The sequence below is a fragment of the Lycium barbarum genome, chromosome 7 (genome assembly GCF_019175385.1).
Source record: "Lycium barbarum isolate Lr01 chromosome 7, ASM1917538v2, whole genome shotgun sequence".
Classification (NCBI taxonomy): Eukaryota; Viridiplantae; Streptophyta; class Magnoliopsida; order Solanales; family Solanaceae; genus Lycium; species Lycium barbarum.
Genome location: NC_083343.1, coordinates 118254322 through 118269883, shown reverse-complemented (window position 1 = coordinate 118269883; position 15562 = coordinate 118254322). Strand labels below are relative to the sequence as shown.

The 15562-nt window shown below is 39.6% G+C and overlaps 1 protein-coding gene and 1 pseudogene across 1 annotated transcript; one reads left to right on the top strand and one right to left on the bottom strand.

Annotated features, from left to right (window-relative positions):
* Positions 1 to 6452: 6452 nt before the first annotated feature.
* Positions 6453 to 10620, bottom strand: LOC132602495 (uncharacterized). Its single transcript, XM_060315333.1, has 5 exons — positions 9829 to 10620; positions 9610 to 9736; positions 8883 to 9160; positions 8689 to 8799; positions 6453 to 7156 (listed from the first exon to the last, which is right to left on the bottom strand). Exons 1-5 carry the CDS (start codon positions 10596 to 10598, stop codon positions 7033 to 7035), a joined length of 1410 nt encoding a protein of 469 aa, XP_060171316.1. The 5' UTR covers positions 10599 to 10620; the 3' UTR covers positions 6453 to 7032.
* A 764-nt stretch (positions 10621 to 11384) lies between these two features.
* LOC132601821 (uncharacterized) lies at positions 11385 to 13004 on the top strand (annotated as a pseudogene).
* The last annotated feature ends 2558 nt before the right edge of the window (positions 13005 to 15562 follow it).

The window sequence follows — 15562 nt, the reverse complement described above, 5'->3', positions numbered from 1 at the left end:
ATGATTAAAATTGATGTTTTGTAGGGAATTTTGCGGTTCCAGATTCTTCCGTCCCCGTTCTCTTGTTCTCCTCCCCTTTTTTATAGGATTGCGATTGGGTTTTTTAAATGGAAGAGGAGCGGGGTGTAGCGAGTGGGGGGACAGAGCGTGGGGGACAGGAGAACGTGAGGAGCAGGGTCGTGAGGAGGTGCAGAGAAGGGTGAGAAGAGAGAGAAGTGAGTGGAAAGGAACGTGGAACGTGGGAGAGAGAAGAGGAGAAAGAGGAATGAGAGAGGGAAAGAGAAGAGCGGGGTAGGGGTGTGCGTCGGCTGAAGAGGAGAAAGAGAAAGGGATTAGGTTTAGGTTTAGAAAATAAAGGGATGGGCTTGGACCGGGTCGGGTTGGTTGTGAGTGTTGGGCTGGGTAGTTTAGAGTAACGGGCTGCTGAGTAATGGACTTAAAAGGTGGACTGGGTATTAAAATGTGGGCTGATTATTTGGGTTTGGGAGTAATTTTGTATTTGTATTTTGGGCCATTAATGTAACTGAAAATTGCTGGTCCTTCCTCCTCTATTTAGTTATTTTTGGGCTTCTAATTTAGTAACTAGTACAATATATATTATGTGAAGACAAATAATAATTAGTAAGCAGAAAGTAAAGGATTTAACAAAGTAAAATTAATTTAACGAGTACAAATCCTAAAATGAAACGATGACAAACCATTTAAAATTTGTGATAAAGTAATAATAGTAATATTGAAAATAAAATTAGCGAAAATAATAGTAGTGAAGTAAAAATAGAATAGTGAAAAATAGAGTATTTAGCTCGGCAGTAAATTTAGGAGCCCGAGTAAATAAAGTTAAATAAAGGAGGGACAAAATTGGGTGTCAACATATGGCACTAACATTATCACAATAAACAAATGTAGCTGTCCGGATGGGACAACGGAGCTCCAAAAGAAGGTTGCGAAGCCAACAGGACTCAGAGACGACATTAGCGACGCCACGTTATTCGGCCTCGGCACTCGACTTAGACATAGTAGGTTGCCGTTTGGATGACCATGAGAGGAGATTATCTCCAAGGAAGACACAGTAACCTGATGTGGATCGACGAGTGTCTGGACAACTACCCCAATCTGCATCTGTATAAGAAACAAGAGAGGCAATGGAGGATTTGTACAGATGGAGACCAAACTCAATAGTACCTTGAATGTATCGGGCTATGCGTTTAAGAGCATGCATATGTGCAACCTTTGGATCATGCATGTGAAGGCATACTTGTTGAACTGCATGATGGATTTTCTAAGAGCATCTGAGGAAGCTGTGAGAATAATATCATCAACATATAGCAGAATGTAAGCAATGTCAGAACCTCGACAATAAATAAAGAGAGAGTGATCAGATCGGCTATGTGAAAAATCAATAGTGGAGACATAGTCTGCAAAGCGTTGGAACCATGCACGGGGAGCTTGCTTAAGTCCGTACAACGATTTCTTCAAGAGACAGACATGATGTGGATGCTTTGGATCCTTAAACCCAATAGGCTGATGCATATAAACAGTCTCATTAAGATTACCGTGTAGGAAAGCATTCTTGACGTCCAACTGATGAATGGGCCAAGAGTGTGCAAGTGCAATGCTCAAGACAGCGCGAATAGTAGCCGGTTTGACAACCGGACCGAAAGTCTCGTCGCAGTCAACTCCAACCTGTTGAGACCTGCCATCACAGACAAGACGGGCATTGTGCCTCTCAAAAGAACCATCAGATTTCTTTTTATGACGAAACATCCACATAGAACGAATAAGATTCACATCAGTGGGACGTGAAACCAACTCCCACGTCTTATTACTAATTAGAGCATTATATTTATCAACCATGGCAGCTTTCCAATTGCGGTCATTTAGAGCACTGCCAGGATTTCGTGGGATAGGCGAGATGGAGGGAGTGCTAGAAGTATTTAAGTTGAACGGTTGTTTGGGCTTAAAAATCCCATGTTGGCATCTAGTGACCATGCGGGTGGGCTGCTGGGCAGTCACGGGTGGGGTAGTGGGGGGTAGGGGCTGTGGGGCAGTGACCGTGGGGTTGGACTGCTGGGCAGTGGGGGGGAGGGCTGCTGGGCAGTCACGGGTGGAGCAGCGGGGGGGAGGGGCTGCTCGGCAGTGGGGGGGAGGGTCTGGACCGAGGGAACAACGGGTGGAGGAGGCTGTGACAGAAAATGCAGGGTATATGGAGAAATTCCATGGTCCAAAAAATCATAAGAAGTTGGGGTTGGTGAGTGCAATTTGGAGAAGGGAAATTGAGTTTCCTCAAATATGGCATGCCTTGAGATGATGATTTTGTTGGTGGATAAATCATAACATTTATATCCTCTATGATTCAACGGATAGCCCAAAAATACACACGAGGTGGATCTTGCTTGTAACTTATGAATAGTTGTAGATGGGAAAAGTGGATAGCATAGATACCCAAAAACCCGGAGATGAGAATAGGAGGGGGTTCGTTGATAGAGAACTTGTGTTGGTGATTTATACCCAAGGACTTTGGTGGGAAGTTCATTAAGGAGGTATGTGGCCATTTGGAGAGCATGATGCCAAAAAGAGGGGGGCATGGAAGAGTGGACAAGGAGAGTGCGCACTATGTTGTTAATGGATTTAATTTTTCTTTCCGCTTTGCCGTTTTGAGGAGAGGTATGGGGGCAAGAAAATCGGAAATTTAAACCATTTGAGGCGCAAAAAGATTGAAAATGCCCATTGGCGAACTCCCGCCCATTATCACATTGAATGTTTTTAATGTCTCTTTCGAATTGAGTCTGTATTAATGCCTTAAAAGATAGAAAAGTGGAATAGACTTGGGACTTGTTAGAGATTGGAAAAGTCCAAAGAAAATTACTATAATCATTAAGAAAGAAAACATAATAGCGGTGCCCATTAGAACTTAAAACAGGAGATGTCCATAAATCACTATGAATGATATCAAACGGCATAGTAGTAAATGACAATGAATCATAAAATGGAAATTTAACATGTTTCCCCAAAGGACAAGAGGTACAAAAAGAAGTTCGGGCCCTATTACATTCAATTAAGGCATTACTACGAAGAGAACTACGGATAGCATTTCCCGGATGGCCGAGTCGGGAATGCTACAAACTAGGTGATGCGGCAATGAAGGTGGATGGTGAAGTGATCCATTTTGTGGCAATGATAGGATACAATTCCCCGGTGCTCTCACATCTCATTAGGCGGCTCCCCGTCAGTAAATCCTTCACAGAAAACCCAAGAGGATCAAACTCAACAGAAACATTATTGTCCTTAGTAAATTTACGTATGGAAATAAGGTTTTTGATGAGTTTTGGAGCATGCAAGACATTTCGGAGACGTAATTGAGGATTAGGTAGGGGTAGGGATGCATGACCATAGCCTTGCATTGGAATAGTGCTACCATTACCAACAATGATTCCAGAATTATTGCTCAAATTAAAATAAGACGTGAGAGTACCTGAGTTGGCAGTCATGTGGGAAGTCGCTTCGGTGTCCATGTACCAATTATCATCCGGTTGATGCATGGACAGAGTGTGCATGGTTGCCCCACTTCTGTTGGAGTGTACCCATAATAGGTCGGACCATGCATGGAATAGGCCTGCTGAGGTCGTGGACCCGCACCGAGAATGTCGCTGCCGGGCCGCGGTGTGGTGGGACGCTGCTGCCACTGTCTCGTCGGATACGGGCAGGGGGAATTGGCCACTGCTGGGGCGGCCAGGCAGGACAGTAGTAGCCCCCTGCCGGTGGCTGTCCCGTCGGCCACTGGCCGTTGCTGGTCTGTCCGCCGCCGCCGCAGCCGAATTTCCCGCGGTTGTTGTTGTTGTTCCCCTTTCCCTTGTTCCTGTTAGAATTCCTGCCACGGTTATTATCACGACAGTTAGTTGAATTATTGTTACCGCCAGGTGGCGGGGAGGGAGTATCATTATCAACAAGTAGAGCCGCGGGACTGGAATCGCGGGCACGTTCCTTGGCAGTTGCGTCTTCAAGCTTGAGTCTGGAGCACACTTCAGAGAAAGGGGGCAGCACATCCTTCTGCTGGATGGTGGTGACAAAGTGTGCAAATGTCTCGGGTAAGCCTGCAAGGAGGCGTAAGACAAACGTTGGTCGGACACCGGCGACCCTACGTTAGCAAGCTGGTCCGCGAGAGACTTGAGCCTATTATAATAGGCCATAACCGAGCCGAAGTCAGCCATTTTTGTGGTGGTGAATTCAGTTTCAAGGTACGCTGCCCTTGAGTGCTTGTTATCTTGGAAAAGTTGAGAAACTCGATTCCAACCCTTCTCTGTAACATCATCCGCCACGAGAATAGAGGTAAGAATATCATGGGATACGGTGGCGTATATCCATTGAAGGACCACCGCATCTAGCCGTTTCCAAAGTGGAAGGTTAGCCGCCTTTGTTGCGTTGTACGCGGTGAGTTCAATGGTGTCAGTTGGTGGTATGATGTGTTCAAGTACGGAGTGGACGCGGGCTAGAACTTTGAATAGTGTTGCCCATTCGTGATAATGGCCGGTTTCCATGTCTAGAGTGATTGGGATTAAAGATTTCACATTCGTGACGGTTAAAGCAGAATGAAATTTTTTGTTGTCAGCCATTGAAGAGAGAAGAGGGAGGAGGAAGGGGTGGCAGCTACGGCTACGGCTACGGCTACGGCTACGGCTAGGGTTAGGAGAGAAGAGAGAGGTGGACGGCTAGGGTTTAGGAAGCTAGGGTTTTTAGGAGAAACCTAGTCTGATACCATGTAGGAAATCAATCCGTGATTTGTATTGATGTATGAAAGTCATTATATACAAAGTAGGTATCTCCCTATCAGAATGATACTAGGCTAAATTATAGGACCTAATTACTATACATAAGGAAGAGAATATTTACAATATTTACATAGACTATTACATAGTCTATCAATAAGCCATAAAAAAATGATCATAATTTAAATACTAAGTCATGCTAAATAAGTAGGGCTAATAAGTATTAATTACATGACAAAGAAAAAAATTAAAATTATGGTTTTTCACTCTCTAAACCAATTATTCAAAACTAAAGAATAGATATCCAATATTATTATCATTCCTAGTGTTAGAATTGAATTTTCTTTGTTAGCATTAGTGTTGAGTTGGTTTTGGTTTGGACTTTATTTGACTTAGTAACATCCATGGGATATAAAACTTATTGACATTCAAAATTTTAAGTTCAAGCTTGAAATAATATGATAAAAGACAAAAACTATGAAAAAGATTTAAGAAATATTTATAAATTACATTACAAATAAATATTTTTATGTATAAAATATTTTAAAAATTGAATGCATGTAATATCGAGTTGGTTTGGTTCGGTTTGACTTTTTTTAGCTAAAACCAAACAAAACCAATTATGATCGGTTTTTTTTTTCAACACCAAACCAAGTCACACCAAATAACTAGTCGAGTTTTTTTCTCGATTTGCATCAATTAATCGGTTTGGTGCGGTTTGTCGGTTTTCTTTGTACCCCTAACCAAACCCACGTGATCAGCTCACTCAGCTCCTACACATTTGTTTCACGCTAAATAATTTGATTTTAGCAATTAAAAATAGTTGTGAAGCAAGGAATGTGTATTAGAGATCACGTATGTCATTGCCTATTGATTTTGCATTAATATGAATGCAAGTAAAGTTTTACTTTTGTTTTATAACAAAACTATCTTTTAAGGATGGCGATATTCAAGCCGCTTGCCTACACCTTAATTGTTTTACTAGGTAAACCACAAGGGAGTTTAGACTTAGAAAGTAAAACTTGAAAGGAAATCTCTGAAATTATCTCTAATATTATTTTAGTTCAAATGGTTTATGGTCAAAAGTGGCTCTTTTCCATTCAAATAATAATAAATTTTAGTACGTGTGAATACAAGTACCACTACTAAAAAATCCTGATTTACCTAGGGAATTTACCGAGGGACGTCCATCGATAAACAGGATTTACCGAGGGACACCATCGGTACTAGGCTCGTAGGGAATTTGACCCTTGGTAAATAATACCGAGGGACACTCTCGGCAAATACCGATGGAGACCCTCACACATCCCTCAGTACTTCCCTTCCATCATATTGAAGCAAAATTAAATATACCGAGGGACGACTCTCGATACTTAAAAATATATATATAATATTGATATATCATTTACTGAGGGACAGCAATCGGTATATTAATTTTAATCAAATTAAATTTTTAAATACACCGATGGACAACCCTCGATAAATATAAATATTTAACAATTAGATTTTTCATTTTACCGAGGAATGTCCATCGGTAAGCTAAATGAAAAGCACTTTGATAGTTGAAAAATAACGAGGGATGTCCCTCAGTCACCTGAAAATCTGAGATTTACAATCACACATGTTACCGAGGGACTGTATCGGTAAGTCCCTCAATATTTCTGGTAATATTTTGGCAAGCATTGCCTATTTTTCACTGTAGCACCTGCTATAAAAAACATCTCAATAGCTGATTCAATAAGAATCAGAAACGCATCCAATAACAGCCATCAAAACAATAATAAAAACACATCAAAATAATTCAAACATTAAAATTAAGCCAACAAAAAACGTACGAATCCAACCAACGTCAACGTTATCCAAACATATACCATCCCACTAGACTTCAAACAATCCAAAATAACATAAGTTAGAACAAAAATAACAACGGACACCTAATACTCCATTTCAGCCTCTCCATGCTCCTGGTCCTCCTCATCCTCACCATCATCATGATCGGGGCTCGGGGGCGGAGAGCGAGGCAACTTGATGAGGTTACACACCTGATTCTTGAGTTCTTTGACATCTGACTCAAGATTTATCCTACGTCGCTCCTCCTCCAACCTTTTCTTACGTTCCTCCTCATAATTCCTAGCAAGTTCCCGAAGTTCGTGTCGCATCTCCTCAAGCTGCTCATTTGACACAGTGGCAGAACTTCCTATACCTTTCAATCCACAGTGGAGGCGGTGAAAGTTCTTCTCGGAGCAAAGGTCGTATGCTCTTCCCTTCTTCACGCCGCCGACCACGTCCAACCAACAGGAGATAGTTTGTTCCTCCGATGGCATGATTGTATTGCCTTGATCATTGGTCGACTGACTCCTAGTGAGCTCCTCCATCGCTTGATTATACCGATTCTACATAAAAAGTAAACTTTAGTATATAAATAAACAGTATGCCAAAATGGATCTTTATACTTTACATTGCAATACAGGGAAAAATATACACAACAGATAGGCTTCATATTTGGGGTATGATTGATCATATGACCTGCCCATTATGTGAAGTAACTGTAAAATTTAGTGCTAATTTTTTCTGGGGTGAAGATCAAGTAAGGAAAAAATATCATTGGAAAGCTTGATATGGTCTTTGCTTCCTACAAATGAAGGAGGGGCTGGTTTTAGATCCATACAGGATATCAGCATAGATGTTAAAGCTAAGGTTTGGTGGAATTTTAGAATAAATCTTCTTTGCTTAATCAATTTCTTAAAGCTAAGTATTGTATTAGTGTTCATTCAGTTGAGAAAAATTGGAGGCCAGGACAATCTCATATTTGAAAAAGGAAGATGGATACTAAAAATCTTCCTCGTTAATCAAATGGAAAATGCTTTTGCATATTACATGTTAAGCTAGTGAAGATAACGTTTTACAACTCTCCTTGGCCAATACATAAACAATAATGTCATAGGTAAGATTAACCTCTACTTTTCTCTGTTACAGGTCTAGCAACAACAAAAAACTACTGTGTAATATTATAGCAGTAGACAGATAGTAAAAGGAAAATGGAGCAAGATCAAGAAGTTTCCGGAACGAAGATTACAATAATAGAAGAGTGTTCTTGAGGAGCTATCCACTTCACTAGGGAGATTCAGTGGAAGATGGAGAAAACAAAGAAGAGACTGCAACAGTAAGGCCAAGAAGTGAAGAGCAGACTTTCATGAAGAAAATATTTATAGCAGTTTTCCATTGGAAAGGAGAAAGAGCTTTATTATTTCGAAGGCTCAAGCATAAGGTCACAGTTTACTTCATTACTTGTCTTCCTGCTGGATTCAAAGCTCCTAGAGCTATGATTTCAGCTTAATATCATTTTGTCTATGTAAAAAGTGCTATCAATAGTTGAAATTCCACCTACTTTACTAAGCAAAAAAAAAAAAAAAAGTAGACAGATATCAGTAAAAATACTCAAATTGCCTTGTGTCTAACTGCTAATATATCAGACTTCTAAGGAAGTTCTGAATTTATAACCCTGAATCCAGTGATCTCCATTTTGTGTCCATAGAATAAACCAAAGTGGAAAACAAAAACTGCTGCTACTAACAAATGAGACATAAAATGCTTACGACTATCTTTCTAAACTAAACTATACTTCCAAAAAACACAACTAATAGAAAGCTCTGTCATATTTTACATTACTTGAATATTTTAGTGTATTTGACAAAAGACTAAGCTTTGTCGATGATATCAGGCATTAAGTGCTTTTCTTAACTTACATACTGACATTGACATTGACAATCCATAATAATTCATAATGAAACACATTTTATAGTTCATGAATAAGCATTAAATGTTTTATTTGCAGTATTTAAGTGATCAGGTGTCTTATGTCTTACCAATAACCATAAAAACAATATTTCTAGTCAAATATATTTCACATAAGTTTAGAGCTTACATAGGTATCCTCTGCCCGTGGCTCGACCCAAACTTCTTTTCCGTCTTCAATTTTCGTATGTGTCTTCTTCCATACCTCATGACGATTGGGTGGTCTACCAAGAGTAACTTGCTGCAAATGAAATAAACAAAGTTAATGTTTTTTGTCATTATTTGTAATTGTATTTGCTACCATCCAAATGGTTAAACAATTACCAATTTCCTCCTAGCAGTCCCCATGGACACTGAACCACAAGTGTGCAATGAGCCACCCTTCTCAGACTTTCGAGCTGCCTTTGTCTGGGCGCTCTTCTTTTGAAACTCCGGCGTAGCCCAGTATTGATTAAGCTCCTCCTAGTAATCTGCCCAAGCCAGCCAGGTTTTTGACCTTTTTTCCGAGCTTCGGAAAAAATGTTTGACAACCGAGAACTCGCCTTCTTTGTAAAATTACTTCTAATAACATTATCCTCGACAGGGTTCCACGTACACTTTTTCTGCAAACAAATATGTAACAAACATCAGAGAAACAGATGTCCGGAAGTGCCTACACCAAGAACACAAAATTAGACGATGAAATCTGTATGATCTCTGTAATTAAGTATTAAAGATCATCCTGTCAGGTTGATCTAATTTTGATGAGTAGATAACACTATGAAAATCACAGTAACCTGATACGTTCATTTTCTATTTTCCCAAGTTCAGTGTAATTCTCATTCAGACACGAATCCGATAGTCTTTGTCGATAGCACAGCACATTAGAATCTACAGCAAACTCTTAATGCTTGTTGCTAAGTTCATCAGCAACTTGCTGGGTTCAGATTTTCTAATAAGCAATCTGTTTACATAGAAGTAGTGTCTAGTTTGGAAAACTCGGTCACAGTTTAAACATGAAAGATTTCCCTTTTGCTGTGATTTTTCTTTATCAACTCTACCAAATACATACCATAAACTCATTAAGGATCGCCTGCTGCGTATGACACGGCACTTCACCCCACGTCGCGAAGGCACCACTATAAAGTTTTTGTATTGCTGTTGAGATTGCATTTGCAGCTGGCCTAGAAGGATAAAACCTGCAAAACAACAATTTTAAAACATTTAAAATTGTTAACTCAATAATTAGAAAATAATAGAGGAATTAGAATGTAATAAAGAATAAACTTACCCTTCTCCATCAGCGATGATGCGCACCCTCCGTAGATGATCTAACTTTCCAGGTGATGGAAGATTTGGACCATCAACTGAAGACGGAGTAGAAGAACGGCTAGGAGATGCCTCAGAATTTCTCGATCCAACATTTAGCCTAGAAAGGCATGGATTGGCTGATCGAGTGGCCTCTGACGAAGGAGTCTCTGGAGATGGACATCGTTCCATGGCAGCGAGGTAAGCGGAATGCATTCCAGGTGGAGTTATATAAGAGAGAGGCATCGAGGAACAGCCTGGGGGAGGCATATTGTAGAAAGGTGCAGTAGGTGAAATCCCGGAATAGCCTTGTGGAGGCATCGGACTATATCCCGGGGGAGGGATCAAGCTATAGCCTAGGGGAGGCAGAGTACCATAAAAAGAATGTGAAAATGATGACGTCTCCTGTGAAGGAGGATGCACTGGTGGAATGGAAGAAAGTGATGGACTCGGTGTAGATACAGTTGATTTCTCTTTACTCTTTGATGACGGGCCATGTGAAGGAGGATGCACTGGTGGAATGGAAGAAAGTGATGGACTCGGTGTAGATACAGTTGATTTCTCTTTACTCTTTGACGACGGGCCATGTGAAGGAGGATGCAATGGTGGAATAGAAGAATGAGATGCCCTCGATGTAGAGACGGTTGATTTTCCTTGACTCTTGGTAGTATTCTTCCCGCGCTTAATCTTAATAGTACTTTTCCCAGGCAAACTATTACTCCGATGTCGGTCATTTTTATCACTTGATGCCATTTGCAAACTGAGATTGTTAGAACATAATAAATTAGCTAATTACTGGATAATGAGATTGTTAAAACTAATATGTTGAGGATTAAGTTTTTTTTTATTGAAGTGGACATTTCATCTTCTCCCATAATGCACAAAAAAAGTAGAGAAAATTAATATTCACATGCATCACTGCTACTGCTACTGGTGCTACTGGAAAAACAGATTGAAGTTTACTGCTACTGCTACTGGCCTGAAGATCTGCTTATTGACAGGATATCAGTGTTTTATTGATAATTTGACAATAAGTAGAAGAGGGTGGATTTCATTGGTATTTCTTAATGAGGGGCAAAATGGGAAATATGGTTTTTCTAGGTCGAAAATCTGTTAGGATGATGGATAATGATGTATACCGTCATTTTAAATATGTTGTAGGGAGAACCTGATGGTTTGGAATTTTAAGACTGATTTTCATGATCAGGGGCAAAATAGGAAATATGGTTTTTTGGTTGAAATACTTGATGGGAAGATACAGATTGAAGGAACCATTCATTTACAATTGTTTTGGGTGGAGAGCCTGAATTCTAGGTATATGGGAGACGATGTGTTGAGGAGGTGGAATTGGTTGCTGGTGCTGAAGTATCACTGATACTAACAGGAATGTGGAGGAATTTTTGGCAAGCTGGAGAACATTAGCAACCTGGTGGCCTTGGTTGCTGTTGATGCATTAGGTGCTACATGGACAACTTAAGGTGGCCAGATAAAAGGGTGTGTAGGCCTTGAGGTTGCTGCTGCTGTGTCTATCAGACAAACATGTCAATCAGACAAGCATCAGTGCTGCACCAGTATGCCTCTCAAACAAACAGGATTGGTGCTGTTATTTTTATGGCATGGACAACAAAGGTGGACACTGGTTGCTACATGATGTGTAACTACATCAGAGGAGCAGTCACTTTGTCTACAGGCTGCAAACATCAGGAAAACAACAAGTCCATTTGTTGCAGCATGAGGTGGCAGGCTATAAATGATGCTGGTCTGATGCTAATTCAAGAGAAGAAAGGCAAGATAGACTGCAGGGACACAAGAATTTATTGAGATTATGTGCAGCTGAAGGATAGCTAAAAACAACAGCTGTGGTTGCTGAAGTGAGAGATGCAGCAGCTGCTGAGATGCATCACCTGCACACACATGCTGATGTTTCTTTGCTTCTTTAGTTACAACTGGAGGAAATTACAAGGATAAATTACAAGAAAGGGGCCTGTTTGTCTCAGATGGAAATTTCCTAATTTGTAACAGCTAAGGGAGGTACAATTGGTGTGCATAAATGTAGCATTTTGTTGCTGCTGTACACCAGGAGGAGAGTTTAATTTGCTACTGTACTAAAGACAAGAAGACTGCAATTACAGGATTTGATCTCTTCAATGATGACTGGGTATACACTACGAAATGCAGAGTACAGGCTTTGTCTTAAAAAGAACCTTGAAATATATGATAGAAACATTGGTAGACAAAAGCCTCTAGATTCCAGAGTTGGAGATGAGACATTGCTGAATGAAAATATATCGAGCACAAAATCAGAACATAAACAACCATCATCAGAGGGGGAGACTGAACTTTCACCTGATATTACAGACGTTGGTAAAATGACCCCTGAAGCTCAGCAATACATATTAGACCTACAGACTCGCTTAGGATCTTACAAAAAGGAACTTCGTGAAGTTAAGAGGAAAAGTGCAGCCCTTCAGATGCAACAATTTGTAGGTGAGAAGAATGAGTTGCTGGACTACTTAAGATAATTGCTTCCAGAGCAGGTTGCTGAGCTCTCAGAACCCACATCTTTGGAAGTAAAGGAGACTATCCATTCCGTAGTCCATGGACTACTGGCAACTCTATCCCCTAGAATGCATTCTAAGGCCCCTGATTCATCAGATAATACCTCTGCAGAAACTGTAAATGGTATAGCTGGTGACTCCATCGATCTTGTCGAGAACACATCCATTCACTTCCAGCCTCAGATATCATTGACTAGAGATTATTTGGCTCGTCTGTTGTTTTGGTGCATGTTGCTGGGGCACTACCTTAGAGGTCTAGAATATCGAGTGAAGCTTACTGAATTATTATCCTTGCCATGTGGGTTAGAGAGTGAAGGTTCGAGCAATTAGCTAGTTGATTTGACACTTGTTTTTAGCCATAAGAGGCCGAGAAAGGTATCAATTAGCAAGTTGCTGGAGCGCTCTTGTGTTGTTTAACTTGGTTGACTCTGTAAATAGGCGAGTTTGTTTGCTCGTCAATTGTACACGCTTGACTACAGTGTGCTGGCTGAAATATGGTTCTGCAAATGCTAGGCGGTTCTGTAATTATTTGATGAAATACTCGATTACTGGTCGTTGTACTAATCTGTCAAGTAGGTCTATTCCTGTTATTTTGATACAACGCTCATGTGGAGACTGTTGATAGCATCTAAAATATGTAATTTGATGTGTGACTAGGTGAGAAAGTATCTTAAGGCTTGCAACTAATGCGAATATGTTCAGGATGTACTGTTCAGAATTCATTATTATAATCAGAGAAGAATAAAAACTGGAAAAAAAAATCAGAATCAGAAGCAACAAGAACAATAATCAGAATACCAAAACAAATAACTGGCATTGAAAAAGAAGTTGAAGCTACTGCTACTGCTACTGGTGCTACTGGAAAAATATCCATTTTATCATAAGCAGTTCAATCAAGCTTGCAGAGAATGATAATCAAGTACAAATTTGGCTATATATGCATCTTAATACCAATAATCAACAAGAAGCAACTTAAAAAAAGAAGCAACAAGAACAATAATCAGAATCAGAAGCAACAAGAACAATAATCAGAATACCAAAACAAATAACTGGCATTGAAAAAGAAGTTGAAGCTACTGCTACTGCTACTGGTGCTACTGGAAAAACATCCATTTTATCATAAGCAGTTCAATCAAGCTTGCAGAGAATGATAATCAAGTACAAATTTGGCTATATATGCATCTTAATACCAATAATCAACAAGAAGCAACTTAAAAAAAGAAGCAACAAGAACAATAATCAGAATCAGAAGCAACAAGAACAATAATCAGAATACCAAAACAAATAACTGGCATTGAAAAAGAAGTTGAAGCTACTGCTACTGCTACTGGTGCTACTGGAAAAACATCCATTTTATCATAAGCACAAACAAAAACAAAAACCTGAACCCGAACCTGCAAACGAAAACCAAGCTTTCATCAATGTCCAAAGAACATTCAGGGTTGAGAGTTTAGGGCACGGGACTAAGAAGAAGAGTACTCATCATCAACAGATAGTTCTTCGCTTATTTCTTCCTCCTCGCTTATTTCATTTTCAACAGGTAATTCTTCCTCTTCACTTGTGTCACTACTGTTTGCTGGATCTTCCTCATAAGAAGAGTACTCATCATCAACAGGTAGTTCTTCCTCTTCATTTGCCATGGAAGTTCCTTCCCTGAGATCAATTTCTTCATATATGCTATCAGGATGCTCCAATTCATTTTCTAATTCTCTGTCCACTGTTTCTTGAACACTCGATATGTCATTTTGGTATGCAACATTCAAAGCATTCTCGACTTCCACACGACCCACAGGCTTTGTTTTAATAACAACCCACCAATCCGATTTATCCCTACGCAATGGATAAGGAGCATAATACACTTGCTTGACATTTTGTGCAATGACAAAAGGATCATAGCTTCCATACTGCCTTGTATGCTTAACTTCAATAATTTTGTAATGTGGATCTATCCTTGTACCAGTTTTTGGTGTTGGGTCAAACCACTTACAACGAAAAAGTATCAACTTTTTGTATGGCCAACCAGGATACTCTAGTTCTAAAATCTCTTGGAGCACACCATAATAATCAATATCTCCATCCTGATTGTTAGTGTCCCCTTTAACCCAGACTCCGCTATTATTGCTTTTATAATGCTTGGAGCTTTCTTCTGTACGGAATTTGTAACCATTAACATTGTATTTTTTCATTGTTTTGACATAAGGGTCTGGTCCCCAAGCTATATCATTCAGAAATTGGTCAACTATGCCATTATTTGGATTATGGACCTAGTGGTAAAAAAAAAAAAAAATTAGCAAATATTTATAGTTTATAAAAAATGAAATATAGTTGAATTTTATAGCTTAACACTTACATAACATTTGAACCACTCGCTAAACTCAGAATAAACAGGAGCATAGCCATACATACCCACGAACAAACTGTCCAACACATTTAACGCTTGTCAGTGACATATTAGTATGGATTATTTTGAAAAACTCAATAATATAATTTGAAACATACTTATAATATGGTTGAACTTCCGGGCAATTCAACAATACATGTGTTGTGGCTGATTTTTTCTCCATATCAGTTAGGAGTCTTCTTTTAATAGTTTTAGAACCTCGGCCTGGTCGATTGAATATGGATTTTGGTGGGGCCAAAGGATCATTCTCACCTTCATCGTTTCGAGTTGGCCTATTTCTCAAACATGGAATGTGTTTCTCAAAATAATAAGAACAGAAGTGAGAGGTTTCCACAGCGAGATAGGCCTCACATATAGATCCCTCGATCCTATTCTTCTGTTTCACAAACCGTTTACATTTGCCAATTTTCCTGTATAACTTCAAGTTAGATAGGAACTACAAGAATTATTCAATATTCAAAAATTAAATAATAATTTATAATAGTTACCTCTCCCAAGGGTACATCCATCTATATTGAACTGGGCCTCCGAGTAGTGCCTCTTGTACAAGGTGGACCGGAAGATGTTCCATCACATCATAGAAACCACATGGAAGAAATTTCTCCAGCTTACATGAGGTTACACGAATGTTCTGATTCATCAAAAGTAGAGTATCTTCCTTGTCTTTTAGAAAAAAAAAGAAAAGAGTGGAAGCGGGCTAGTCCCCGAAAATCCCCGGTACTTTAGCGTTGGGGACAAGTAAGATTATTATCTGGTTT

Coding starts and splice junctions, on each gene's coding strand:
- LOC132602495 (XM_060315333.1), bottom strand. CDS start 10,598: ATGGCATCAAGTGATAAAAATGACCGACATCGGAGTAATAGTTTGCCT. Junction 9,737..9,828: donor ATCATCGCTGATGGAGAAGG/GTAAGTTTATTC, acceptor GTTGTTTTGCAG/GTTTTATCCTTCTAGGCCAG. Junction 9,161..9,609: donor CGATCCTTAATGAGTTTATG/GTATGTATTTGG, acceptor ATTTGTTTGCAG/AAAAAGTGTACGTGGAACCC.